This window comes from Mytilus edulis, unplaced genomic scaffold, assembly GCF_963676685.1.
Source record: "Mytilus edulis unplaced genomic scaffold, xbMytEdul2.2 SCAFFOLD_771, whole genome shotgun sequence".
Taxonomy (NCBI): Eukaryota; Metazoa; Mollusca; class Bivalvia; order Mytilida; family Mytilidae; genus Mytilus; species Mytilus edulis.
This window is the reverse complement of record NW_027266999.1, coordinates 1-26,907: the sequence shown is the minus strand read 5'-3', so window position 1 is coordinate 26,907 and position 26,907 is coordinate 1. Positions and strand designations below refer to the sequence as shown.

Below are 26,907 nucleotides of genomic sequence, written 5' to 3'. Positions count from 1 at the left end.
GAAACGCATTAAATATAAGAGGAGAACAACGACATAACACTAAAATGTAACACACATAGACAAAATCCCACGAGAATAACAAATATAACATATATATATAACATCAAAACCAAATACATGAATTTGGGATAGACAAGTACCGTGACACGTCTTATCTTAATGTGAATTTACACTCAAAAATAAGAGAAAACAAACGACACAAACGTTATAATGTAATACACACAGAAACGAACTATAATATAACAATGACCATATTCCTGACTTGGTACAGGGCATTTTTAAAGGAAAAAATGGTGGGTTGAACCTGGTTTTGTGGCATGCCAAACCTCGCACTTTTATGGCCATGTGAAATATAACATCAAAATGACAACACAGGACTACAATATAAATAAATTGGAGAACACAATTGACAAAGAATCACATGAACGACAGCCAACAAGTTCAAAATTTTAATACGCCAGAAGTGTATTTTGTCCACACAAGACCTATGTGTGACGCACAGATACAAAAGTTTGAAAGCCGAAACGAGTACAAAGTTGAACAGCATCGAGGACCAAAAGATCAAAAAGGTTGTGCCAAAAACGGCAAGGGTTTTCTGTTAAGTTACCAGAAAATCCCTATAATTTAGAGTAATTTATACTTTTGCAAACAGTAAATTTAATAAAATGAATATACAAAAGATGTACATGATAAAGCTGAAGTATTAACTAATTACAGGAAACAACTGAAATACATTTACATAACCAGACATTTGAAACACAAAAGTAGACACATCCGAATACGTTTAAACCTCTACGCCAAGTGACGTCCTATTTGAAACTGAAAAATGACGAAAAATTGACGTCATTTGAATTAGTAAAAACAGAGCATCAAAAATGAAAAATGACGTCACATAAGAATGAATAAGATAGAATTAGGATTAATTTAAGATTATATATTTGAACCAAATACTGATATTGCATTTAATAACAAAGCACATTTTAATTCTTATTAATATAAAACTGAGGTAGCAATTAACTATATTATAAAACTATGTCAGGTTTGTTATGAATCCAACCTCAACCTACAACCTAAAACAGTTCAAATGAGAAAATTACAGCCTTATTTATGTACAAAAAATGAACGAAAACAAATATCACTGAACACTGAATTACAGGGCTCCTGACTGGAATTTTCATAATACATGTACACTAAATGTATGTTAATAATTACATTAATAGAAAACAAAAAATAGGAATTTTGGAAATAAAGGAGGACGGTTAATAAAAAAAAAATTTCCTGTCCCCAAGTACCTATGACTTTTGATACTTTTCCTGAAATTCTGAAGTCATTATAAATCTTTTACAAAATTCTGCCTACAACACTTTACATCCTCTCAAATACGCTCTGAACACTGAAAAAAATACCTAGTAAATATTACTAGTTTGGCTAGTACTTCATTAAAAGTCCCTAGTAGATTATCAAACAACTAATTAGACTAGTATGTTTACTATCGTGGATGCATCGTTTTTACCAGGAACCAGCTGTGCAACTGATAACAGGATTTCCCGCCGGACAAGTATCATATTCGCGTGGCCAAGTTCTGTTGTACATGAAGTGATGGCCGCAATCAAACGAATAAAGAACCTGAGTAATGTTTGGCCTGATTCATTGAAAAGCTGTAAGTATTTTAAATAGTTTGTGTTTTATTTTATCGTCTTTACTTGTTTACACAAAAAAAAAACCACATCATCTCGCCTTTCACGTAAAATAAAATGTACAGAAGATGGTCAAGATAACCTTGTGACACGTGGAACAAACTTTATCTATTTAAGTTAAGATTTACAAGATGCAGATTCGTTATTCTAATATTAACATCTTTTCTTCTTTTTTAATACGAAAACTAAATTAATTAATAGGGTATCCTTCTAGGTGTCAAATTTTAATTTAGTATTATTCTCAACCATTGTTTGTACAACTTGGGTTCCAGCTTGGAACGCAGTGACATCACTATTATATATTGGGTTATTGTATCGCCCATCCGTTTCAACATTTACTAAGACAGGGTTAGCATAACCGACCCATTTCATTTTCAGCGACAAGACTTTCCCTTATATCTTCATGTCTTGTCGGTTAAAATTTACAATAACTGATCCAACTTTATTGGCCAGCTTTTGCATACCTGATAAATTTGCGGGAATAACATTACATGTGAGAGTGATATCTCGAAAACTCTTGTTCGAAATAGTTGTAGTCATTAAGCCTGCCTGTATGCCCATATTAATGGTTGCAGCCTTTCTACCAGGTGCAGGGGAATTTACTTCATAAAAAAGTTTGTGAAATTGACCAACAAAACCACATTTTACACATTTTAATCTCTCTTTCCATGCAAATCCCCATTTTTGGGCTGCATGGGAGTCAAAATCTAGGTCACCATCACAACCATTATACTCAAATGCATGTTTTTTAATTGCAGAATTCCACATAACACTCACTAGAGATGGAACATAGTGTTTATATGTATGATTATCAGGATCAGGGACTGTTGGATCCAAATATTCATCAATCTGTTCAGGAAATTTGGGACGCGGCCGCAGCAGCATAGGAGGACAGGCAGATTGTTCAACATCAGGAACTTCAAAGACTTTAGAATTTTTATGTGAAACTCTAGACTGAAAAACAGTATATGGGAGCCGAATAAAAGGTTCAGGTTCAATTTTAGGTTCAAACTTTAATTTCTTACCCTTGGCAGGTGGGATGTGTCCTTTCTGAAAGCCAAATTTTTTAGATAGAGCCTTCCTCTTTCGAGCCATTTTCTTGCAATAGATTTGCCTAAACTACACTTAAAGCTTATATTTTTAGCTATGAAAGCTATAAAAATACATGATTATAATTTGATATGCATTTGGAAACAGGAAATTGGATACATTTTACTATTTATAGCTATTTTTGACACCCCCTGTGAAAGTTGTAAATCCAAAGATATTATACCTGCTGATAAAAATGTGACCTGGGGACATAGATTAATCAGATTTTTTACAATATGTTTGAATAAAATTACTGCTAAGATGTTGAATTTTGTTTTTTGTTGCCTTTTACCAAAGTTTAAAGTCTGAAAACCTATTTATTTCTTTAAAAAAAGACAAATTTCAATTTTTTTTCTCCAAAAATTCAAATTTAAATTGAAATAAAATTTAATTGATATTTTTTTTGGCTTAAGTAATTAGAGATTTAAGTACTCCAACAAATACTAAGAGACTTTGTGTGAAGACATTTTAGATTTAAAGTGTTTCATTACTTCAAAAAAGGGTTTTCCTTAGCACTACACAAGCCAAGAATTAGATGAAAATTTACTGTTGTGGCTAAGGGAGGATACTATGACTATTTTTCAAAAATTTCAAAAACCGCTCATCGAAATTAAAAAAAATCTTGGAATTTTTCTCATAACTCCTATATAAAGATAAAAACAGAGTTTAATCAATTTTGAAGGGAAAAAAATGTCTCTTTAGGTGTCATACCACCAATTACTCCCTCAAATTTAGAACGTATGTGAAAGTAGGCCTACTCGGACAAAAAATAGTGCATTTGATGTCATTGTTCACCTTAACTAACGAACAAATTTGCAGAAATGAAACTTTTGTTGAAAGAGAAATATATTAAGACCATTTTGAGCCAAAATTTACCTGTCTATGAGTTTGCATTAAAAATTGAGGATTAATGCGCTCCATAGTATACTAATTTAAGATTTCCAGAAAACCAGGGGTTATTTTTAGGGGTACCTCCTTTCGGAAGCTCTCTGCTTTCTTATATGATTTTGAATGTATGTTGAAAATTGGCATGCAGAAAGGTGACACCTGTACGATTCAGGATATACCTAGTTTCTATGAAGTTAAACTTAAGGTAAAATATTTAGAAAGCTGTGAAAATTGCAAAATTTGGTTGAACAGATAGGGACTTTTAATTGGTGGTATGACACCTTTAAGCGAAATCGCACGTGCAGCCTTGACATTGAAAAGTATATTTTCCTGCCTTTACTTTGAATTTAAATCAAATATGAATACCAATGAATGGATTGAAAAGCAAAAACAAAGACTATCCTTGAATTCTGAGGCCTATGGGGCACTCGGCTGTTTTTTGTGCAAATTGGGGGGAGGGAAGGCACCATATTCTAAACTGACCGTGACTTTTCCTTGGAATAAACAGAAAAAGACTATGTACAGCCATAGATTTGCTTTAATGCTTCACACAAACAATTTTGAAATGCCTTCAAACATGCAGGTGTCACACATTTGTCATAATAATCGGTGTGTCAATGCTGAACATCTATCGCTTGAACCCGAGCATGTCAACAAAGACCGACAAATATGCCGTGGACTTTATCCTGTCCACTGTAAAACACATCTGCCATACCCTGATTGCATGCTTTAAAAAGGTACAACAGTTAAAATAAACAATCCTTATGCACACACTTTATATATACACAATATTTACACTTTAGAAAGTACATCAACAATCAAAGGGAGATAATCACTATGAAAACCACACAGATGTAAATTATGTTTTTTTACTATTTTCATTATATCTTCTCAGATTGAACCTTTGGATCTGCAATACCACTGCGATAATGAATTTTGTAATGTTTTGCAGCATGCAGGTCAAATTTTCTCTGACGTGTTAAAGTCCTGAGACATTTTGTTTCTTTTAACATTTTTCTTTTGCTGCAATAAACATCAATATGTTGGTTTTGTTTTAGGTGCTTTATGACAGATGAGCCAGGAGTAAGCTCTGCACCCAGTACCTTTGTACGGAGTATGGTAGAGTTACCAAATTTGTGATTTCTCATGTGACCGCTGTGTGAACACGACCTGAGAAATTTCTACTGTGAGTAACCATTTTGGGATTGCACCTTTGCAATGTACGATTAAATGCTTCACATTTTTGAGTCGAAGTTAAAAAGCGTACAAGATCCAAACTTTTTGGACCTAACAGCACATTGATACAGTTCTCAACAAGAACCTCATCATCACTTGTCATTTTTAGAGGCTCTTTATTTGGAAGAAAACCCTTTTGCCATTGATCAGATGACATACCGGCACAAACATATGAATTGATTTGGCACGACATACCACAACTACCTCTGTAGCACAACACAATTGCCTTTATTACTGCTGGCATATGACTTTTCACAGCAAATAATTCACCTTTATGTGCTTTAAATGCGTAGGTTAGTTCTGCAGTACACCGTGCCTTAAGGTCCAACCCAAATCGGTGTTTCAGATTTCTTTTATTTTTACCAGAGAACATAGACAAACTAAAAGTACTGTTTTGTACGGCCCTTTTCATGCTATTTCCAAGATGTCTTATATCTCGAAGGACTTTAACATTTGAACATTGGGCATTTGTAATACCATTCACAGCTTTGCTGTCCCCATCAGTAGTAACATGAGCAATTTTAAGGTTATCATTTAGTTCAATTGTGCATACTTTTTATTCACAGCCGCGGCCATTAAAAATCTAAAACGAGGCTAGGGATACAAACAATGGCGGCCTCCGATGGTTCGTCAGGAGTGTGGACACTAAGTTTACGCCATGTTCCTCCCTTCACCCAAGCAGAGGTCGACAAATGGGCTAACGATAGCGCCAAAGTCCCCCGGGCCAAAATGCAAAAGGCATATAGTAATTTCATCGAAGGATATGTTCATGATATTGAAGGTTAGGGTCGAAAATCAAAATGCTTGTCAACTTGTCAGACAACGGTCACCCCTGTTCGGTTTCACACTCGTCGGCTTCGCCATACCATAGGACACGTGTCCAGACACGAACTCCCTTCTAAACGATTATTGAATACTATGATTTAACAACATTTCCTGCAAAATTTCTTTAAGATTCGTCCAGTTTGAAGTGCACCCCCCTTTTCAACGAATGTCATTTCTGGTCCAGAGTTGCAGGGGTCTTCACTGACAGAACTCTGAAAAGCCCATAGTAAATTCATTCAGTAACAACATTTTTAAGAATGACTGAATGTAACTTGTAAGCTTTCTTATCTGGGGGTGTAACCCCCACCTTCCCCCTGAATCCGGGTCCGTTCGCCCTGATTCATGTTCGCCCTAGTACCTGTTTGCCCTGATACCTGTTCGCTCAGGGTCCATTCGCCCTGATATTATTTTTTTTGTTGTCTAGTCGCATTTTTTTTAAGTATTTGAACAAAATATGTTAAAGTTTGTTGAAAAATTGACAGCATATTTATATTGCAGCAATCAATTTATCATTTTCCCTTTGATTAGCAGAGTAGAATACTGGAATACAATAATATTTATCTTTATTGATATTTGTTAACAAAATAAGTGTATTCAGTCAATCACGAATGTATGCAGTATGACTAGTCTTAGAGTATATTAAATGAACTTGTAAGTCCGTTTCATGATTTACAATTTGTACGTCATTGTTTTTATTGATTTCAAGCTGAATATTTTATCTAAACAAAACGTGTTGTTTTTTTTTTATTATTAATCCATCAAAAGACAAGTATCACAATAATCAGTGATCCGAATTATTTTGTCATTGAACAATTATTGATCCTAAACAAGCCATAAACTTTTAAATATTTCAATGTTTCCATAAATTTCAAGAATATACATGATATATATACCATAGAAATATCTGAATAAGTTTATTCAACTTCAATGCCCTGAATATTAATATTTTTATAGTAGGGCGAACGAACTCAGAGCGAACGGACCTAGGGCGAACATGTTATTAGGGCGAACAGTCCCGATACCCTTCCCCCTAAATACTGTGTACCATTTAAAAATTACTTGAATAGGTTGGGATCAAACCCTCTATATGGTGATTATACCTGTATAGAGGGATAATCCTTCTATAGAGGGGTAAAATTATCCCTCTATAGAGGGGTATTTTTGCTTAGACTGGATTTAAATCAAAATAGGGCAGAATGGCATTCTCTACTTATTATGGCAGTAACGTGGAATAGTTGATGCACCAATTGATGTACTTAATTTAATATGCACATGCCCAGTTTGATGCTTATCTGACTAAATATAAAAGCTATTGTTCACCATGATTGAAAGCTGTGATGATCAGGTAAATTCTACTCACTTATGCCTCACTGAACAGAATTTCTATTGTTAGATTTAACATGAAATTTAAAGGTCAACTATTCCTTTTGTTGTTGATCAGGTGTTCAGATAGGTTTACAATAGATTGCAAGTTTTGTCACTTTAGCAGAAAACTGGTTATCCAAATTTTTAGTAAAGTGCATATGTTGATGCATATAATGCTAGAGATTATAGCCAATATAACTAGAAAATGCCATTCTGCCCTAATTTGCTTTAAATCCAGTGCAAAGAAAAATACCCCTCTATAGAGGGATAATTTTATCCCTCTAAAGAAGGATTATTCCTCTATAGAGGTAAAATCACCATACAGGGGGTTTGTTCCCAACCTGTTGAATACTGCCTACCAGGCCTGAATACCGAATACTTTTTAACACATGCAGTATGAATACAATTTTTCATTGTCTTTTTAAGTCCTGAATACTGCGTACTAAGGTCTGAATACCCTTTAAAATTGCCCCGAATACTGTGTACCTAAAGGGTGGTTACACCCTGTTATCTGTTATCTGTACATGTTATGAACTTTTGACACTTGGTTTTCTCTCATGTAATGTTATCCTCGACTGTATAGTTATTTATCTAGGTATTTTCTCTCATGTATACTGATGGGGTGTAACCCCCCTCCCCCCTGAATGCCTTTTGAAAATTACTTGAAAACCATAATACTATTTAACACAGAAAGTTTTAATACGATTTGCCGTTGTCTTTCCAGGTCCTGAATACTCTTATATTAAAAACTGCACCTGATTACTGCATACCAAAAGGTGGTTAAATTTAAAACTGTTAGTTTTGGTAATGTAATGTAATCAACATTACAGATAAACGGGCCTTTTCTCACAGCATATCTTGATACCTTTCAGTAGTATTTGTTGACATTGGCTGTTACTGGTGTAGCAATTTTGTCATTTATGTGCCTAAACGATTGGTATTGTATATTCCACAGCTACATGTGCATGTAGTCAAATGATGTTTTCTAATTTCTATTCAGTCCAGGCAAGTGAAAGTGCAGTTTTTGTTAGAGCATATGCTTATCCATCAATGAGGAAGAATAACCCTCCATATAGATTAACGGTTAGACTATGTTGATGTTCTTGTGTTCTTTTTATTGTTACCTGTTCATGAATTGTTTGAATGCCTAATGATGATTACATAAACAATACACAAAGGTGTAACCCCATCCACTCCCCCTGAGTACAAAAAGGGGGGTTACACCCTCATGCTGATGCATATGTAGCACAGTACTGCACCTACAGTCCATGTGCAATAAGTGTTAACTCTATGGTTCCCTATATCATGTAAAGAACTTGGAAGCGTTCACTTTGGATCTAAAATGATTGAGAAATAGAGAAAATCAGATCTGTTCATTGTGTTTTTTGTGTCGGGAAGTATAAGTACCCGGCCACGTCCACTTGTATTTTTTGTTTATCTGATGAGTTAAGCCTTTTTCAACTGATTATTTATAGTAGTTCTTATGTTGTACTGTTATACCAATGTCCCAGGTTAGGGGGAGGGTTGGGATCCTGCTAACATGTTTAACCCCGCCACATTATTTATGTATGTGCCTGTCCCAAGTCAGGAGCCTGTAATTCAGTGGTTGTCGTTTGTTTATGTGTTACATATTTGTGTTTCGTTCATTTTTTTACATAAATAAGGCCGTTAGTTTTCTCGTTTGAATTGTTTTACATTGTCTTATTGGGGCCTTTTATAGCTGACTATGCAGTATGGGCTTTGCTCATTGTTGAAGGCCGTACGGTGACCTATAGTTGTTAATGTTTGTGTCATTTTGGTCTTTTGTGGATAGTTGTCTCATTGGCAATCATACCACATCTTCTTTTTTATAGCTCCCAGATGCCCGATTCACTAATGACGATAAACACTTGTGTGGTACATACATGTATGCATGTTGACGTCAAATCAGGGACTGCAAGAATTTAGAATTATTGTTTCAGAGATTTAAAAAAATTCTAAACAGAATAAAACAAAAAGTTTGTCCACAATGTTTTCCATCAGACTGGAACAAAATAAGTATCCTTTAATAAAACCTTGCTCTGACCATTCCTGCAAAGGTTCGATGAAATCTGCCAAGAACTTTCAGAGAAGATTAGTATAATATAACAGACAGAAGCAAAGTGATAGCAAACGCTCACAAGTGGGCTAGCAGTGATACATTCAGTTCATTGTTAAAATTATTTAATAAATAGATCAATTTTCATATGTATACAAATAGTTTCAACACAAATATAAATTAGCTTTCTCATCATCATGGAACAATATTTTGGTTCGTTTTAAAAATTTCATGGTTGCTTTTTTCGAGGACGTAGGTTCGACTCCTACCCAGGGCTTATCAAAAGCAGAAAGTACTTGTACCAAATGAGCATACTGCATGTTGTTCTTTTCAGTTTCGAATATGTTTGCATGTAAACTTACATTATTTTTTTTTGCAATTTTAACTTTAAAATTCAATTTGAATCATTGTTTTAATAAAAATAAAGAATGTGCATAAATATTCTTTAACGTTTTTGTATTGATCTAATGAAAAGAACAAAATTATATGATTTGATAAACGATTAATTATCTGAAATAAATTTTGATCTTCTACCATTTCATATGGTATAAATAAAATATTATGTGTAAATTTGGTATATTAGTACTTTATGTTATGCCGGTGCAAAGAGAGGAAACTTGTCCTGTGCCTCCCCCCGATCAAAGCAACCATATGAAAAGAACATTCAATTAAAAAAAAAGATACAAAATTTCTGTGTAATTATGTTTTTAGAATATTCCTGTTTTGAAGATGATGACGTTTTTTTTTAATTATCTAAAAAAAAATCCCATATATATAACTTGTTAATACATCATGTTCATATATACATGTAGTTAAATGACAAGAAATCTAATCTACACACCCGTGAGAACAGACTGGTATTTTTTTTTTTATTAAAACCTATACTTTATATATACAAACTAATATTAATACAGGCATCAATTTAATGCAGGGGTGGCAAAAAACTACATATTGGATTTTGCTGAAAATAGACTTTTGACACATACTGCCTATTTAACGGTTTTACACAATTTCAGAAAAAAAAGAGTTATCAAGTTTTACACAATACCATGAATACATGGCTAACGGGTGTGGCACTGTATAAAAAATAATTATTGCAATTAATAGGTAAAGCTGTCAAAAAGTTCACCAGTGGAGTTTAAGTCAACCCAATGTGAATGCAAAGCAGGAAATGGAAATTGTAGCCACTGCATTGGTCTTCTGTATGTTCTAAGCCATTTCCAGAAGCTTGGTTTGAAAGCTGTGCCACCATTTCAAAGCAAAACATCTATGCCGCAGGTGTGGCATCTTCCATCCCGTACTGAAGGATTGACACCAAAGACAGTTGACAGTCTAGAGATTTCTAAGGTTGATTAAACAGTTGAGATCTAATCAAACCATTTTTATATAAAGGTCAAAATAAAAAATGTGTGTGTTAATGTACCCCTACCTACATTGTACCATAAAGTTTTGACCACTATTCAAGTCATTATGTTGTTCGTTAAATATTATTTATTTCATAAATTAAAGAAAAAAATCTCTATCCACCTTTTTCAGCTTGGTACAGTAAACACACATACTTTTTTGGTTGTCCTAAGGCCATCCAAAATTAAAGATTTGTTTAAGTTGCTAGCTCTCCTGAAGTTTCCTTACACTTTTCCTGGTTTTCCAAGATAATTAAACAGACTGCATAAGACACACAACTTAAAATATACTAAGACACACAGCAATAAAAGAACACCATGCACCTTTAAACTGTCAGAAAATAATGTTACAATTCATTTTAGGCAGACCATTTTATTTTTGGAGGGGGAGGCTGGGATATTTGAATCCAGGTATATTCGCCCTAAAACTTGTTCGCCCTAATGTACATTTTAGAAAGAATATTCTGAACAGCACCTGGGTTGAAAAAAATAATCTGGCCCCTGTCTGGCTATTTGAAAATGAAATTTCGCCAACATTTTTTTTTAGCTTTAAATGTATAATAAATATTCTGGCTCGCAAGTGAATCCCAGGCCCCCCTCAGAAAATTAAATGGTCTGTGCCTTAGTTGATACATTTTCTACATATACTAAATGCTTCACCATTGTCATCAAGGGCAAACTTATGATATCAAAATCTTAAGAAGTCTCATTGAACCTAACACATCTTAACGCAAAGATAAGATTTTAAGCCAAACACTGATTTAGTGACATACATTGTATATAAAACGTGACATCCAAAACATCTCTATATAAATGGGGTTTCTTATAATTTTTCCTAGGTTAAAGCAGAAGCACAAAAACCAAAGAAAAGAAAAAGAGTTGTAGAAGGTATTTTACCTAATGTATACTGCCCAGTGAAACAGCCTATCCCTAGTGTGGAGTTTACTTCTACACTAGTTCAACACTTGGCCTCATTTCAGAGTGATGCACAAATTCTAAAGTCTGTAAGAAATCCGACTGATATAACTATGATAGATTCCAGTTTTGGGCCAGTTCCTTTTGGGTCTGTCTTGTCATATCAACAGAGGCCATCGACAATAGAGACAAACATAATTAACCATCAAAATATGCCAAGTTTTCCAGAATTTATATTGCCCCATCATGATAATGACTTCACCACAGTTCTTAATCAGTCAGAGAATGAAGTATACCTTGGTCTTCAATTTAACCATGCCTCAGCTTTGGAACTAGAGCGGGAAACAATTCATCAAGGCCAAACCAAACTATGGCATAAAGTTCGACAACACCGCTTAACCTCTTCTATTTTCAAAGACGTCTGTGGTAGGAAAGCAGATTTTGAAAAATTGGCTGAGCGTTTCCTTAACAAGAAAAACATCCAAACAGCTGCAATGAAGTTTGGTATTGAGCATGAATCAGCTGCTGCAAAGTTATACTCGGATATAACTGGTAACAACGTTTACTTGTGTGGGTTTGTTATGAATCCCTCAGTTCCCCATCTTGGATCTTCCCCAGATAGGAAAGTGTACGACCCAAATACCGTCCCAATGTATGGGTTATTGGAAATCAAGTGTCCTGACAAAGACTCTTTTCAAGATTGTCCGTATCTGAAAAAAAATAATGATAACACTTACAAATTGAAACATGTTCACAAGTACTACTACCAAATAATTGGTCAATTAGCCTTAACTGGGATGCAGTGGTGTGACTTTCTTGTCAAATGCAGAGAGGACTATCACAAAGAGCGAATTTACATGGATGAGGACAAGTGGGTAGATATTAAATCCTCGCTCAACAAGTTTTATTTTGAAATCCTACTGCCAGAGATTGTGAAGCAGTCATCAAAATAAATAAAATCATTGTTCAACAAAGAACTACTTTCTTCTGATCACAAAAACATTCTAAAAATCAGAGTTCGGCCGTTATAAAAAAATCCTAGATCTTGTCAAACCTTGTTCAAATTTTGTTATAGTCAGGAATTATTTAATTTTTTTTTATCAATTTTAGTGAAAAAAGTTTGTAAACCTTAAAGAAATTGACATTCGGCAAAAAAACAAATTAATTTTTGGCAAGGGTGCCAAATCTGGTTGGGATGGGATTAGAATCTAGGTTTTTTTTATTTTGGCCTTAAGTTAAAAAGTTTTATACATTAAAATTTTGACTCCTGATAAGAATACATACAAGTTAAACAGAGTAAAATGAGTTTTGTTTTTTTCTCCCTATGAATTCTACGATTTGACTTAAAATAATGGGCCTCTGAAATTTGTCAGTATAGCACAAACTGTCCATATCTGATTGATTGAAGAGGCCATATTCAAGGGTATAACCTTATCAAATAGATGGTATTCTTTGATTCTCCGTATTGCTCTTTCAACATGTATCCTCAATCGTGCAATTTCATGAGTCTTCTCAACTTCATCTTTTGAGAATTTACCCTTTTGCCCTAAAAAAGGGGGTATTACCAAACTTGCTTGTTTGGTCTTAAGCAGGTCATTTATCAAAAAACCCTTGTCAGCCATAACTTCGTCACCTGGCTCTAACAAGTATAATATCCCTGACTTTTCAGTAATGGCCTTATCAGAAATTGAACCTGTGTACAGAGAGCTTACAAAAGATATGGCTCCATTGGGAGTTATTCCAACCAAAGATTTAAAAGTCGTATGACTTTTGTAACTTGAGTACGTTTCAGAGTTCAAAACCTTGGAACTTGGAGTCTGTACCCTTATCTCTGTACAGTCCAGAATAACTCTAGTTTTCGGATATGTGTCTTTAAATGACTGTGGCATGCTTTCATCTATGGCAGCTCTGGAGGACCACAATGGTAAACTACCAAGCATGCAATACAGATAGTTTGCCCAAGTTATTAAAATCCTGCTAACAGAACTTTGTGAAATGTTAAATCTTACTGCAAGGTCTTGTTCTGATAAACCTTGTCTCACTCTACACAAGAACAAGAAAAACTGATCAATTAAAAGCAGTGTTTCACAGTGGAATGCATTTTCATTGACATTTTCCTTATTCACATGTCTCTGCATTTGAGACCATCTAACCATTGTTGTTGCAGTGGGCCTGTAAGGCAGTAAAGACACTCTTTAGTGTTTCATAGTTAATAAAGCCAGTGTAAAAGTTGATCAGTGAATTGTCAGTTGAAAATCTGTTCAAGCAGAATGTATTTGAAGATAAAGTAGTGACCTGGTTTTGTAAAAGTTCCACTTCCTTCAGAGCTGCCTGTAATTTTTCCTCTGTAGACAGAGTCTGAACAACATAGTCATGATCATTCGAGACGAATGGGGTAACAATCTTTTCTCCAAGAATCTGATTTTCAGCATCGGGACTGGTGCTTGTACATGACAGCTTCGGTGCTTTAGCAATACTGAAAATATAAACAAGAAATCAAAATTGAAAACCAGATACAGGCAAATGAAATATTATGAATTCTTATATGACATATGTAAAAAAGAAGATGTGGTATGATTGCCAATGAGACAACTATCCACAAAAGACCAAAATAACACAAACATTAACAACTAAAGGTCACCGTACGGCCTTCAACAATGAGCGAAGCGTATGTGACTCAAAATTATTCCACATCCTACATGTTTATTGTTGAATTGCAGTGTATATATATTTTAAACTCGCAGTTTTGTTGCTCTCTACTAACACCTTTGAGTTTTATTCTTGTTCGGACATCACTTCAAACCATTGACAGGCATATTGCAAAGTACATGTATCATCAAGATCCAACAAGGGATTTGGAATTGCACCTATTTAGTCTGTTGTTTCTCAGGCCACACCTTCAAACAAGGAAAACAATATTGCAAAATATCCGACATTATTAAAGAGCAATCAAAGTATTCAAAAGTGATACATCCTGTTTTCTGCAATTAATAGAGAATAAGGAGTCTAAAATGACTTTAAGACTAAAAGCTTGTCAAACATGGACATAAAATATTGTTTACATTGCTAATAAAAATTTTTAATAAACAGCTACTTACCTGTACACCCATTCATCACTGATCCAAAAAACAGAAATTTTGGAGGAAGACCAAAAATTAATTTTAACTTTGTACACAAATAAAATTGCACTTTTTTTGTTGGAGGCCAGAACAATCTCCTCCATTCCGATATATACTGTTTTCATAATCAAAATGCATGTAATATTTCAAATCATATGCTTTTATTTACATTTTTTAGTGCCATAAAGTTTATTGGAAAATTAATGATGGATTTAAATGGAATGAATAACATGCACAACAGGAAAGTTAAACATTTTAACAAAAACATTGGTGAAGAAATCTAAATTTGAACTTTACATGCATACAAAGATCACGACACAGTACATTGATATGAACGTCCTGGGTGGGAGTCGAACCCACTGGCCAAAAAAAAATGCAATTAAACCTTTGTGTTTAAAAAAATGTCAATTCTAAGGGGCATTGAATGGAATCAGCAATGTTAAATCTTTCTTCTCACTTTAAATAGGTGATCTGAAGATGTGCTGTGGTGTCTATGTACATGTATACAATTCAAAACAAAAGAATGCTGAAAAAAATTACATTTATGAAAATTAGTTAGTAGATTAATTAGAAGTCTGTATTCAATCAATACATTTAAATATTCTTATCAATAATAAAATACGACAAAAAAAGTGTGATCCGACATATATCATATTATTTATAAACATTTTAAACAAAAAAGATTTTGATCATTATATTTTTATGATGAGTTACATTTTATCATGTCACATACCTGAGTTTTCTCATTATAAATCTGTCAATCAAAAGAACAAAAGTTGAAAAGTCTTTTAATTTTATTGTTATTCATTCTTTATATGTAAAACATGTGTAAATATAATTATGAAACAACATGAACAACTTACTTGTCATCAAAATTCTCTACTAATCTCCGTCTTGGCCCCGGTCTTTGGGGTGTGGCACTTATAGACCATGCAAATAAGGAAGGAACTGCACCTTGGGTCAATTTTCTCTTTCCAGTCAATGTTTTCTGTATTTCTGTAGTAAGAAAATGTGAAGAACACACTCTTGTAGCATCTGAGATCTAAAATGTATTACATATATATATATAACATATATACGGGAGATATTCTTACAAATTTCAACGTTTTTCATTACCATTCCCTGATTATGACAAATAACACAGAATTTAAAACCACTTTTCATCATGTCACACAATGACAATTTATAATAAAATAGGGCAACCAATGTTGTATTATACACTACAACATGGAAGTACAGCTGCGGTAGTATCAATGCTATACCATGTCTTGTTTATATATTTGTACCTGTCCCAACCTGACTAAACATTTTGATGGTCAAAGGGACATAGCTCCCCCAAAAAATAATTGGACTGTCCTGATATTCAAAATTGTCTATGGTCTTCACAGTACTGAGTAGTACACTACATTAGTAATACCCTTTGTAAAATTTCATTGGAATCCATTGAGAATTGCAAACACACGCTGGGAATCTGTCGAATGAGGGATTGATTTGGAGTGCCTAATATTGAAAATGTATGTCTAAAATTACTGCATGCTGGACTGTTTATGGCTTCAAAAATGTCACACTGATCTAATTACTAGCTTCTCTGTTATGTCTGTTGTACTACTACATGTATAACCAATATCAGGTGTTTTGACTGACTTTTTTTGGTAAATCTATGTGCCCCTTTTATAGTATGTTTAGTGATCAGGTCATAAAAAATATTTAAGAAAAAAAAATTGAAATCGACCCAGCAACTTATGATCTGTTAATTTCAATAGCCAAATTATTTCTTCACGGTTCATTACAATTTTCTGAATTTTAACAATGGACAAATAGAAATGTGATGTGAAAATTTGCTTGTTTGTCCAGGGAATTTAATATTCAAATTTCTCTGAATAACCTGCTAGCGACACAAACAATATTGTCACTCGCATGTAATTAGTAATTAGGCCTTTATTTAGTTTCCTTATTCTGATTAAACTTTTACAAGTATTTATATAAATCTTTTTAAAAGCAAAAAGTGTTTTAAATTGTGCTTTAAACTTGATTTCAAACCACCATGATCATGATGATTGGCATATTAAAATAAGAAATTTTCAACATAAATCTTTTCAACTGAGAGACAGAAAAATATGGTAGGTAGGAGACTATGAGCCGAGGAGTATGAGAATTTAAGTGTTTTCATTAGGCCTAAAACAGTCTGACATGATAGAAAAAGAATGAATATGGTATAACGTAACAAACACACCCCAGTTACATGTTGTATTACCACAAGTGATTTCAAAAACTTTCGGAGATTTCCACAAGATCTTCAATAAGTGGGACTCACACCAAGTAGGGAACTATGAAAAGGTCCTAAGTTGACAAGTAATGAATCAATGAGAAAAGAAAAGTGGGCGAATTCAACAAAGACACCTTATTTAGGGGTATGAATCTTTGTTCAACTCTTTACCGTTGAACCCCCCTCCCCCCACAGGAATAAAAGCCGTTAATTCTAGGAGGAACCCCATTTCTAACTTTTTAACTATTAATTTCCTTTGGGTCAGTGGGCATGAATCCTTCGTACACACTCCTCTGTTTAAATTGAGATCGTTCTTAATATAATACGACGTTTATCGACATCTAACGAGTTAATTTTTTCTTGACAGGAAATACTTCTGAAAGGGAGACATGCAATTAAATTTTGTAAAGGGCCACTTTTTTAAATTTGTATCTTAGTACTACATGTTCTAGGTGGCCTGTCTGGCAAGTAATTCGTGCAATATACTAATTCTAATTTGGGTTACACGTAGTCCAAATAATTATAACCTCTTGGAAGGCTATTTTATTTTTCAGATACGCCTTCCTGCGAGTCCTCAAGGGAAAAAGTCAAATAATAAAAAACTAAGAGATACCAGTATAAATAGATCCAAATGCAGGCCTATCAAGTTTTGGAAATGGCGTCGTGCGAGATTTCTAAAAGCTTTAACAAATCAACAGAAATTAGCAAAAAATCAGACCTAACAGGGACTGTCGTTACCCTTTAAAAAGAGCCATTGTCATATTGGGCAGGTACATGCATGTAGAAGAAAATTTTGCTTGCCCCAAAGTAAAAATACAGTTGAAAATTCAGAGAGAATTAGCTGTCCTTTGGGCAGGTATTATTAAATTTTTACCTGTCTAAATGTCAATTTTACTTGTCCAAGGCAATAGGGACAGCCCTAAATGGCATTCCCTGCGAAACAGGCATGAGGTTCATGAAGTATGCAAATGGATATTCATTTCATGTCACACTGGTTGGTAGTGCCCATATCATGTATATATTGCATAACTTGCTAGACTATTTTGTGAGTTTATGTGCTATCATTGTTTCTTATTATAATTTCATTTTATATTTATTGTTGGAGCTTCAAATTGTCTTTGAATATCAAGGGCAGAGCTGAAAGCAAAGCAAAAAGGGGGGCACAGGGTTATGTAAGGCGTCAAAGAAAAAAAATATAATAGCCTTTCAAGACGTCATAATTATTTGGACTAGGCACAGGGTTGATCAAACTGCTGACAGCTTGGACATGTTCAAAATATCCATTTGTGAGACATTCAGGTCTGGAAAGGCCTCAAAGGCCCCTCATGTAACACTTGGCCATACATTATTTTTAAGAAACTGTATTGTGCCAAAACTGGGTGATTTAATGTTGATCTGATGCATTTTGACCTAGGGTGGTGGGTCCGTGAAGACTGAAGCCAGTGAAAGTTGCAAGGTCACTGTTATAATCACCCTGAAATTTGCTCCTAGGTCGCGTTTGATCTTAACGATCCAAGTCTTCCTCACAGAGCATCTTTAGGGAACTTATGAAACGAAATTTTCCTCTCGGGATCGTATCGGGAGTCGTTGGTGCACTTTGGTACGCAGCAATGATACGTTCCGCCTATGGAGGTATCCATTTTGTTTGTATCCCTAGCCTCGTTTTCGATTTTGATTACGTAATGGCGATCGATCCGTGACTAAGGAGTATTGTCTAGCATGTTCAGTTTCATTTCCAATTACTGAATCTTCTGCTAAATTTGCCGAACAATGTCCCGCATGATTTGGACACAATACCTCAATGCCTTTATTTCTTAACTTTGATGCAACTTGGCAAAGCTTATTACCAGTATATACACTAACAATTTGTTTTAATTTAGTATTATTCTCAACCATTGTTTGTACAACTTGGGTTCCAGCTTGGAACGCAGTGACATCACTATTATATATTGGGTTATTGTATCGCCCATCCGTTTCAACATTTACTAAGACAGGGTTAGCATAACGACCATTTCATTTTCAGCGACAAGACTTTCCCTTATATCTTCATGTCTGTCGGTTAAAAATTTACAATAACTGATCCAACTTTATTGGCCAGCTTTTGCATACCTGATAAATTTGCGGGAATAACATTACATGTGAGAGTGATATCTCGAAAACTCTTGTTCGAAATAGTTGTAGTCATTAAGCCTGCCTGTATGCCCCATATTAATGGTTGCAGCCTTTCTACCAGGTGCAGGGGAATTTACCTTCATAAAAAAGTTTGTGAAATTGACCAACAAAACCACATTTTACACATTTTAATCTCTCTTTCCATGCAATATCCCCATTTTGTGCTGCATGGGAGTCAAAAATCTAGGTCACCATCACAACCATTATACTCAAATGCATGTTTTTTAATTGCAGAATTCCACATAACACTCACTAGAGATGGAACATAGTGTTTATATGTATGATTATCAGGATCAGGACTGTTGGATCCAAATATTCATCAATCTGTTCAGGAAATTTGGGACGCGGCCCGCAGCAGCATAGGAGGACAGGCAGATTGTTCAACATCAGGAACTTCAAAGACTTTAGAAATTTTTATGTGAAACTCTAGGACTGAAAAACAGTATATGGGAGCCGAATAAAAGGTTCAGGTTCAATTTTAGGTTCAAACTTTAATTTCTTACCCTTGGCAGGTGGGATGTGTCCTTTCTGAAAGCCAAATTTTTTAGATAGAGCCTTCCTCTTTCGAGCATTTTCTTGCAATAGATTGCCTAAACTACACTTAAAGCTTATATTTTTAGCTATGAAAGCTATAAAAATACATGATTATAATTTGATATGCATTTGGAAACAGGAAATTGGATACATTTTACTATTTATAGCTATTTTTGACACCCCCTGTGAAAGTTGTAAATCCAAAGATATTATACTGCTGATAAAAATGTGACCTGGGGACATAGATTAATCAGATTTTTACAATATGTTTGAATAAAATTACTGCTAAGATGTTGAATTTTGTTTTTTTGTTGCCTTTTACCAAAGTTTAAAGTCTGAAAACCTATTAATTTCTTTAAAAAAAGACAAATTTTCAATTTTTTTTCTCCAAAAATTCAAATTTTAAATTGAAATAAAATTTAATTGATATTTTTTTTGGCTTAAGTAATTAGAGATTTAAGTACTCCAACAAATACTAAGAGACTTTGTGTGAAGACATTTTAGATTTAAAGTGTTTCATTACTTCAAAAAAGGGTTTTCCTTAGCACTACCACAAGCCAAGAATTAGATGAAAATTTACTGTTGTGGCTAAGGGAGGATACTATGACTATTTTTCAAAAATTTCAAAAACCGCTCATCGAAATTAAAAAAAATCTTGGAATTTTTCTCATAACTCCTATATAAAGATAAAAACAGAGTTTAATCAATTTTGAAGGGAAAAAAATGTCTCTTTAGGTGTCATACCACCAATTACTCCCTCAAATTTAGAACGTATGTGAAAGTAGCCTACTCGGACAAAAAATAGTGCATTTGATGTCATTGTTCACCTTAACTAACGAACAAAATTTGCAGAAATGAAACTTTGTTGAAAGAGAAATATATTAAGACCATTTTGAGCCAAAAATTTACCTGTCTATGAGTTTGCATTAAAAATTGAGGATTAATGCGCTCCATAGTATACTAATTTAAGATTTCCAGAAAACCAGGGGTTATTTTTAGGGGTACCTCCTTTCGGAAGCTCTCTGCTTTCTTATATGATTTTGAATGTATGTTGAAAATTGGCATGCAGAAAGGTGACACCTGTACGATTCAGGATATACCTAGTTTCTATGAAGTTAAACTTAAGGTAAAATATTTAGAAAGCTGTGAAAATTGCAAAATTTGGTTGAACAGATAGGGACTTTTAATTGGTGGTATGACACCTTTAAGCGAAATCGCACGTGCAGCCTTGACATTGAAAAGTATATTTTCCTGCCTTTACTTTGAATTTAAATCAAATATGAATACCAATGAATGGATTGAAAAGCAAAAACAAAGACTATCCTTGAATTCTGAGGCCTATGGGGCACTCGGCTGTTTTTTGTGCAAATTGGGGGGAGGGAAGGCACCATATTCTAAACTGACCGTGACTTTTCCTTGGAATAAACAGAAAAAGACTATGTACAGCCATAGATTTGCTTTAATGCTTCACACAAACAATTTTGAAATGCCTTCAAACATGCAGGTGTCACACATTTGTCATAATAATCGGTGTGTCAATGCTGAACATCTATCGCTTGAACCCGAGCATGTCAACAAAGACCGACAAATATGCCGTGGACTTTATCCTGTCCACTGTAAAACACATCTGCCATACCCTGATTGCATGCTTTAAAAAGGTACAACAGTTAAAATAAACAATCCTTATGCACACACTTTTATATACACAATATTTACACTTTAGAAAGTACATCAACAATCAAAGGGAGATAATCACTATGAAAACCACACAGATGTAAATTATGTTTTTTTACTATTTTCATTATATCTTCTCAGATTGAACCTTTGGATCTGCAATACCACTGCGATAATGAATTTTGTAATGTTTTGCAGCATGCAGGTCAAATTTTCTCTGACGTGTTAAAGTCCTGAGACATTTTGTTTCTTTTAACATTTTTCTTTTGCTGCAATAAACATCAATATGTTGTTTTGTTTTAGGTGCTTTATGACAGATGAGCCAGGAGTAAGCTCTGCACCCAGTACCTTTGTACGGAGTATGGTAGAGTTACCAATTTGTGATTTCTCATGTGGACCGCTGTGTGAACACGACCTGAGAAATTTCTACTGTGAGTAACCATTTTGGGATTGCACCTTTGCAATGTACGATTAAATGCTTCACATTTTTGAGTCGAAGTTAAAAAGCGTACAAGATCCAAACTTTTTGGACCTAACAGCACATTGATACAGTTCTCAACAAGAACCTCATCATCACTTGTCATTTTTAGAGGCTCTTTATTTGGAAGAAAACCCTTTTGCCATTGATCAGATGACATACCGGCACAAACATATGAATTGATTTGGCACGACATACCACAACTACCTCTGTAGCACAACACAATTGCCTTTATTACTGCTGGCATATGACTTTTCACAGCAAATAATTCACCTTTATGTGCTTTAAATGCGTAGGTTAGTTCTGCAGTACACCGTGCCTTAAGGTCCAACCCAAATCGGTGTTTCAGATTTCTTTTATTTTTACCAGAGAACATAGACAAACTAAAAGTACTGTTTTGTACGGCCCTTTTCATGCTATTTCCAAGATGTCTTATATCTCGAAGGACTTTAACATTTGAACATTGGGCATTTGTAATACCATTCACAGCTTTGCTGTCCCCATCAGTAGTAACATGAGCAATTTTAAGGTTATCATTTAGTTCAATTGTGCATTGTCTAGCATATTCAGTTTCATTTCCAATTACTGAATCTTCTGCTAAATTTGCCGAACAATGTCCCGCATGATTTGGACACAATACCTCAATGCCTTTATTTCTTAACTTTGATGCAACTTGGCAAAGCTTATTACCAGTATATACACTAACAATTTGTTTTAATTTAGTATTATTCTCAACCATTGTTTGTACAACTTGGGTTCCAGCTTGGAACGCAGTGACATCACTATTATATATTGGGTTATTGTATCGCCCATACCGTTTCAACATTTACTAAGACAGGGTTAGCATAACCGACCATTTCATTTTCAGCGACAAGACTTTCCCTTATATCTTTCATGTCTTGTCGGTTAAAATTTACAATAACTGATCCAACTTTATTGGCCAGCTTTTGCATACCTGATAAATTTGCGGGAATAACATTACATGTGAGAGTGATATCTCGAAAACTCTTGTTCGAAATAGTTGTAGTCATTAAGCCTGCCTGTATGCCCATATTAATGGTTGCAGCCTTTCTACCAGGTGCAGGGGAATTTACTTCATAAAAAAGTTTGTGAAATTGACCAACAAAACCACATTTTACACATTTTAATCTCTCTTTCCATGCAAATCCCCATTTTTGGGCTGCATGGAGTCAAAATCTAGGTCACCATCACAACCATTATACTCAAATGCATGTTTTTTAATTGCAGAATTCCACATAACACTCACTAGAGATGGAACATAGTGTTTATATGTATGATTATCAGGATCAGGGACTGTTGGATCCAAATATTCATCAATCTGTTCAGGAAATTTGGGACGCGGCCGCAGCAGCATAGGAGGACAGGCAGATTGTTCAACATCAGGAACTTCAAAGACTTTAGAATTTTTATGTGGAACTCTAGACTGAAAAACAGTATATGGGAGCCGAATAAAAGGTTCAGGTTCAATTTTAGGTTCAAACTTTAATTTCTTACCCTTGGCAGGTGGGATGTGTCCTTTCTGAAAGCCAAATTTTTTAGATAGAGCCTTCCTCTTTCGAGCCATTTTCTTGCAATAGATTTGCCTAAACTACACTTAAAGCTTATATTTTTAGCTATGAAAGCTATAAAAATACATGATTATAATTTGATATGCATTTGGAAACAGGAAATTGGATACATTTTACTATTTATAGCTATTTTTGACACCCCCTGTGAAAGTTGTAAATCCAAAGATATTATACCTGCTGATAAAAATGTGACCTGGGGACATAGATTAATCAGATTTTTACAATATGTTTGAATAAAATTACTGCTAAGATGTTGAATTTTGTTTTTTGTTGCCTTTTACCAAAGTTTAAAGTCTGAAAACCTATTTATTTCTTTAAAAAAAGACAAATTTCATATTTTTTTTCTCCAAAAATTCAAATTTAAATGAAATAAAATTTAATTGATATTTTTTTTGGCTTAAGTAATTAGAGATTTAAGTACTCCAACAAATACTAAGAGACTTTGTGTGAAGACATTTTAGATTTAAAGTGTTTCATTACTTCAAAAAGGGTTTTCCTTAGCACTACACAAGCCAAGAATTAGATGAAAATTTACTGTTGTGGCTAAGGGAGGATACTATGACTATTTTTCAAAAATTTCAAAAACCGCTCATCGAAATTAAAAAAAATCTTGGAATTTTTCTCATAACTCCTATATAAGATAAAAACAGAGTTTAATCAATTTTGAAGGGAAAAAAATGTCTCTTTAAGCGAAATCGCACGTGCAGCCTTGACATTGAAAAGTATATTTTCCTGCCTTTACTTTGAATTTAAATCAAATATGAATACCAATGAATGGATTGAAAAGCAAAAACAAAGACTATCCTTGAATTCTGAGGCCTATGGTGCACTCGGCTGTTTTTTGTGCAAATTGGGGGGAGGGAAGGCACCATATTCTAAACTGACCGTGACTTTTCCTTGGAATAAACAGAAAAAGACTATGTACAGCCATAGATTTGCTTTAATGCTTCACACAAACAATTTTGAAATGCCTTCAAACATGCAGGTGTCACACATTTGTCATAATAATCGGTGTGTCAATGCTGAACATCTATCGCTTGAACCGAGCATGTCAACAAAGACCGACAAATATGCCGTGGACTTTATCCTGTCCACTGTAAAACACATCTGCCATACCCTGATTGCATGCTTTAAAAAGGTACAACAGTTAAAATAAACAATCCTTATGCACACACTTTATATATACACAATATTTACACTTTAGAAAGTACATCAACAATCAAAGGGAGATAATCACTATAAAAACCACACAGATGTAAATTATGTTTTTTTACTATTTTCATTATATCTTCTCAGATTGAACCTTTGGATCTGCAATACCACTGCGATAATGAATTTTGTAATGTTTTGCAGCATGCAGGTCAAATTTTCTCTGACGTGTTAAAGTCCTGAGACATTTTGTTCTTTTAACATTTTTCTTTTGCTGCAATAAACATCAATATGTTGGTTTTGTTTTAGGTGCTTTATGACAGATGAGCCAGGAGTAAGCTCTGCACCCAGTACCTTTGTACGGAGTATGGTAGAGTTACCAAATTTGTGATTTCTCATGTGGACCGCTGTGTGAACACGACCTGAGAAATTTCTACTGTGAGTAACCATTTTGGGATTGCACCTTTGCAATGTACGATTAAATGCTTCACATTTTTGAGTCGAAGTTAAAAAGCGTACAAGATCCAAACTTTTTGGACCTAACAGCACATTGATACAGTTCTCAACAAGAACCTCATCATCACTTGTCATTTTTAGAGGCTCTTTATTTGGAAGAAAACCCTTTTGCCATTGATCAGATGACATACCGGCACAAACATATGAATTGATTTGGCACGACATACCACAACTACCTCTGTAGCACAACACAATTGCCTTTATTACTGCTGGCATATGACTTTTCACAGCAAATAATTCACCTTTATGTGCTTTAAATGCGTAGGTTAGTTCTGCAGTACACCGTGCCTTAAGGTCCAACCCAAATCGGTGTTTCAGATTTCTTTTATTCTTACCAGAGAACATAGACAAACTAAAAGTACTGTTTTGTACGGCCCTTTTCATGCTATTTCCAAGATTTTTTATATCTCGAAGGACTTTAACATTTGAACATTGGGCATTTGTAATACCATTCACAGCTTTGCTGTCCCCATCAGTAGTAACATGAGCAATTTTAAGGTTATCATTTAGTTCAATTGTGCATTGTCTAGCATATTCAGTTTCATTTCCAATTACTGAATCTTCTGCTAAATTTGCCGAACAATGTCCCGCATGATTTGGACACAATACCTCAATGCCTTTATTTCTTAACTTTGATGCAACTTGGCAAAGCTTATTACCAGTATATACACTAAACAATTTGTTTTAATTTAGTATTATTCTCAACCATTGTTTGTACAACTTGGGTTCCAGCTTGGAACGCAGTGACATCACTATTATATATTGGGTTATTGTATCGCCCATCCCGTTTCAACATTTACTAAGACAGGGTTAGCATAACCGACCATTTCATTTTCAGCGACAAGACTTTCCCTTATATCTTTCATGTCTTGTCGGTTAAAATTTACAATAACTGATCCAACTTTATTGGCCAGCTTTTGCATACCTGATAAATTTGCGGGAATAACATTACATGTGAGAGTGATATCTCGAAAACTCTTGTTCGAAATAGTTGTATTTCTAAGTAGCAACATTCCAGCAGCACCTACATACGGGGTATATATCTCCCAATTGATACGATATTCCCGTGCTTGCATTTCCTATCATAATTTTCTTGATAGAGGTTTGCTGCTAACAAGGAAGCTATTAAACCAAGAGTTCCAAATGGTGAAGTTGAAATCATCCCTTCGTAAATTTTACGGACGCCATCACGAGTTGGTTGACCGTTATGGAATAAACCGTTTCACAAATGATATCGGATATGTTCCTTACGTCGTAACTACAATCCCCTTCCCTTTCATGAATATGACCTACCGAATTAGACAATTTACCGGATTTGTAATCACATAAGCAACACGACGGGTGCCACATGTGGAGCAGGATCTGCTTACCCTTCCGGAGCACCTGAGATCACCCCTAGTTTTTGGTGGGGTTCGTGTTGTTTATTCTTTAGTTTTCTATGTTGTGTCGTGTGTACTATTGTTTTTCTGTTTGTCTTTTTCATTTTTAGCCATGGCGTTGTCAGTTTGTTTTGGATTTATTGAGTTTGACTGTCCCTTTGGTATCTTTCGTCCCTCTTTTGTAGTCATTAAGCCTGCCTGTATGCCATATTAATGGTTGCAGCCTTTCTACCAGGTGCAGGGGAATTTACTTCATAAAAAAGTTTGTGAAATTGACCAACAAAACCACATTTTACACATTTTAATCTCTCTTTCCATGCAAATCCCCATTTTTGGGCTGCATGGGAGTCAAAATCTAGGTCACCATCACAACCATTATACTCAAATGCATGTTTTTTAATTGCAGAATTCCACATAACACTCACTAGAGATGGAACATAGTGTTTATATGTATGATTATCAGGATCAGGGACTGTTGGATCCAAATATTCATCAATCTGTTCAGGAAATTTGGGACGCGGCCGCAGCAGCATAGA

General features: G+C 34.5%; 1 protein-coding gene and 2 long non-coding RNA genes across 4 annotated transcripts; 2 read left to right on the top strand and 1 right to left on the bottom strand.

Moving 5' to 3' along the window:
* Positions 1-1,520: 1,520 nt before the first annotated feature.
* Positions 1,521-19,352, top strand: LOC139504740 (uncharacterized). 2 transcript variants are annotated; one of them, XR_011659349.1, is made up of 4 exons: positions 1,521-1,660; positions 2,456-2,683; positions 4,733-4,860; positions 19,287-19,352. It is a non-coding gene; the product is annotated as an uncharacterized lncRNA (long non-coding RNA). The 2 variants fall into 2 exon arrangements; XR_011659348.1 differs by lacking the exon at positions 1,521-1,660 and having other exon boundaries at positions 2,104-2,683.
* LOC139504741 (uncharacterized) lies at positions 9,286-13,677 on the bottom strand. The gene has a single exon (XM_071294722.1). It carries the CDS (start codon positions 13,649-13,651, stop codon positions 12,839-12,841), a length of 813 nt encoding a protein of 270 aa, XP_071150823.1. The 5' UTR covers positions 13,652-13,677; the 3' UTR covers positions 9,286-12,838.
* A 130-nt stretch (positions 19,353-19,482) lies between the features above and the next one.
* LOC139504742 (uncharacterized) lies at positions 19,483-26,901 on the top strand. The gene is made up of 5 exons (XR_011659350.1): positions 19,483-19,516; positions 21,564-21,691; positions 22,987-23,214; positions 24,786-24,914; positions 26,778-26,901. It is a non-coding gene; the product is annotated as an uncharacterized lncRNA (long non-coding RNA).
* Positions 26,902-26,907: the final 6 nt, after the last annotated feature.

What these genes read in the sequence shown, in the direction of transcription:
- LOC139504741 (XM_071294722.1), bottom strand. Translation starts at nt 13,651, where the DNA reads ATGGTTAGATGGTCTCAAATGCAGAGACATGTGAATAAGGAAAATGTC.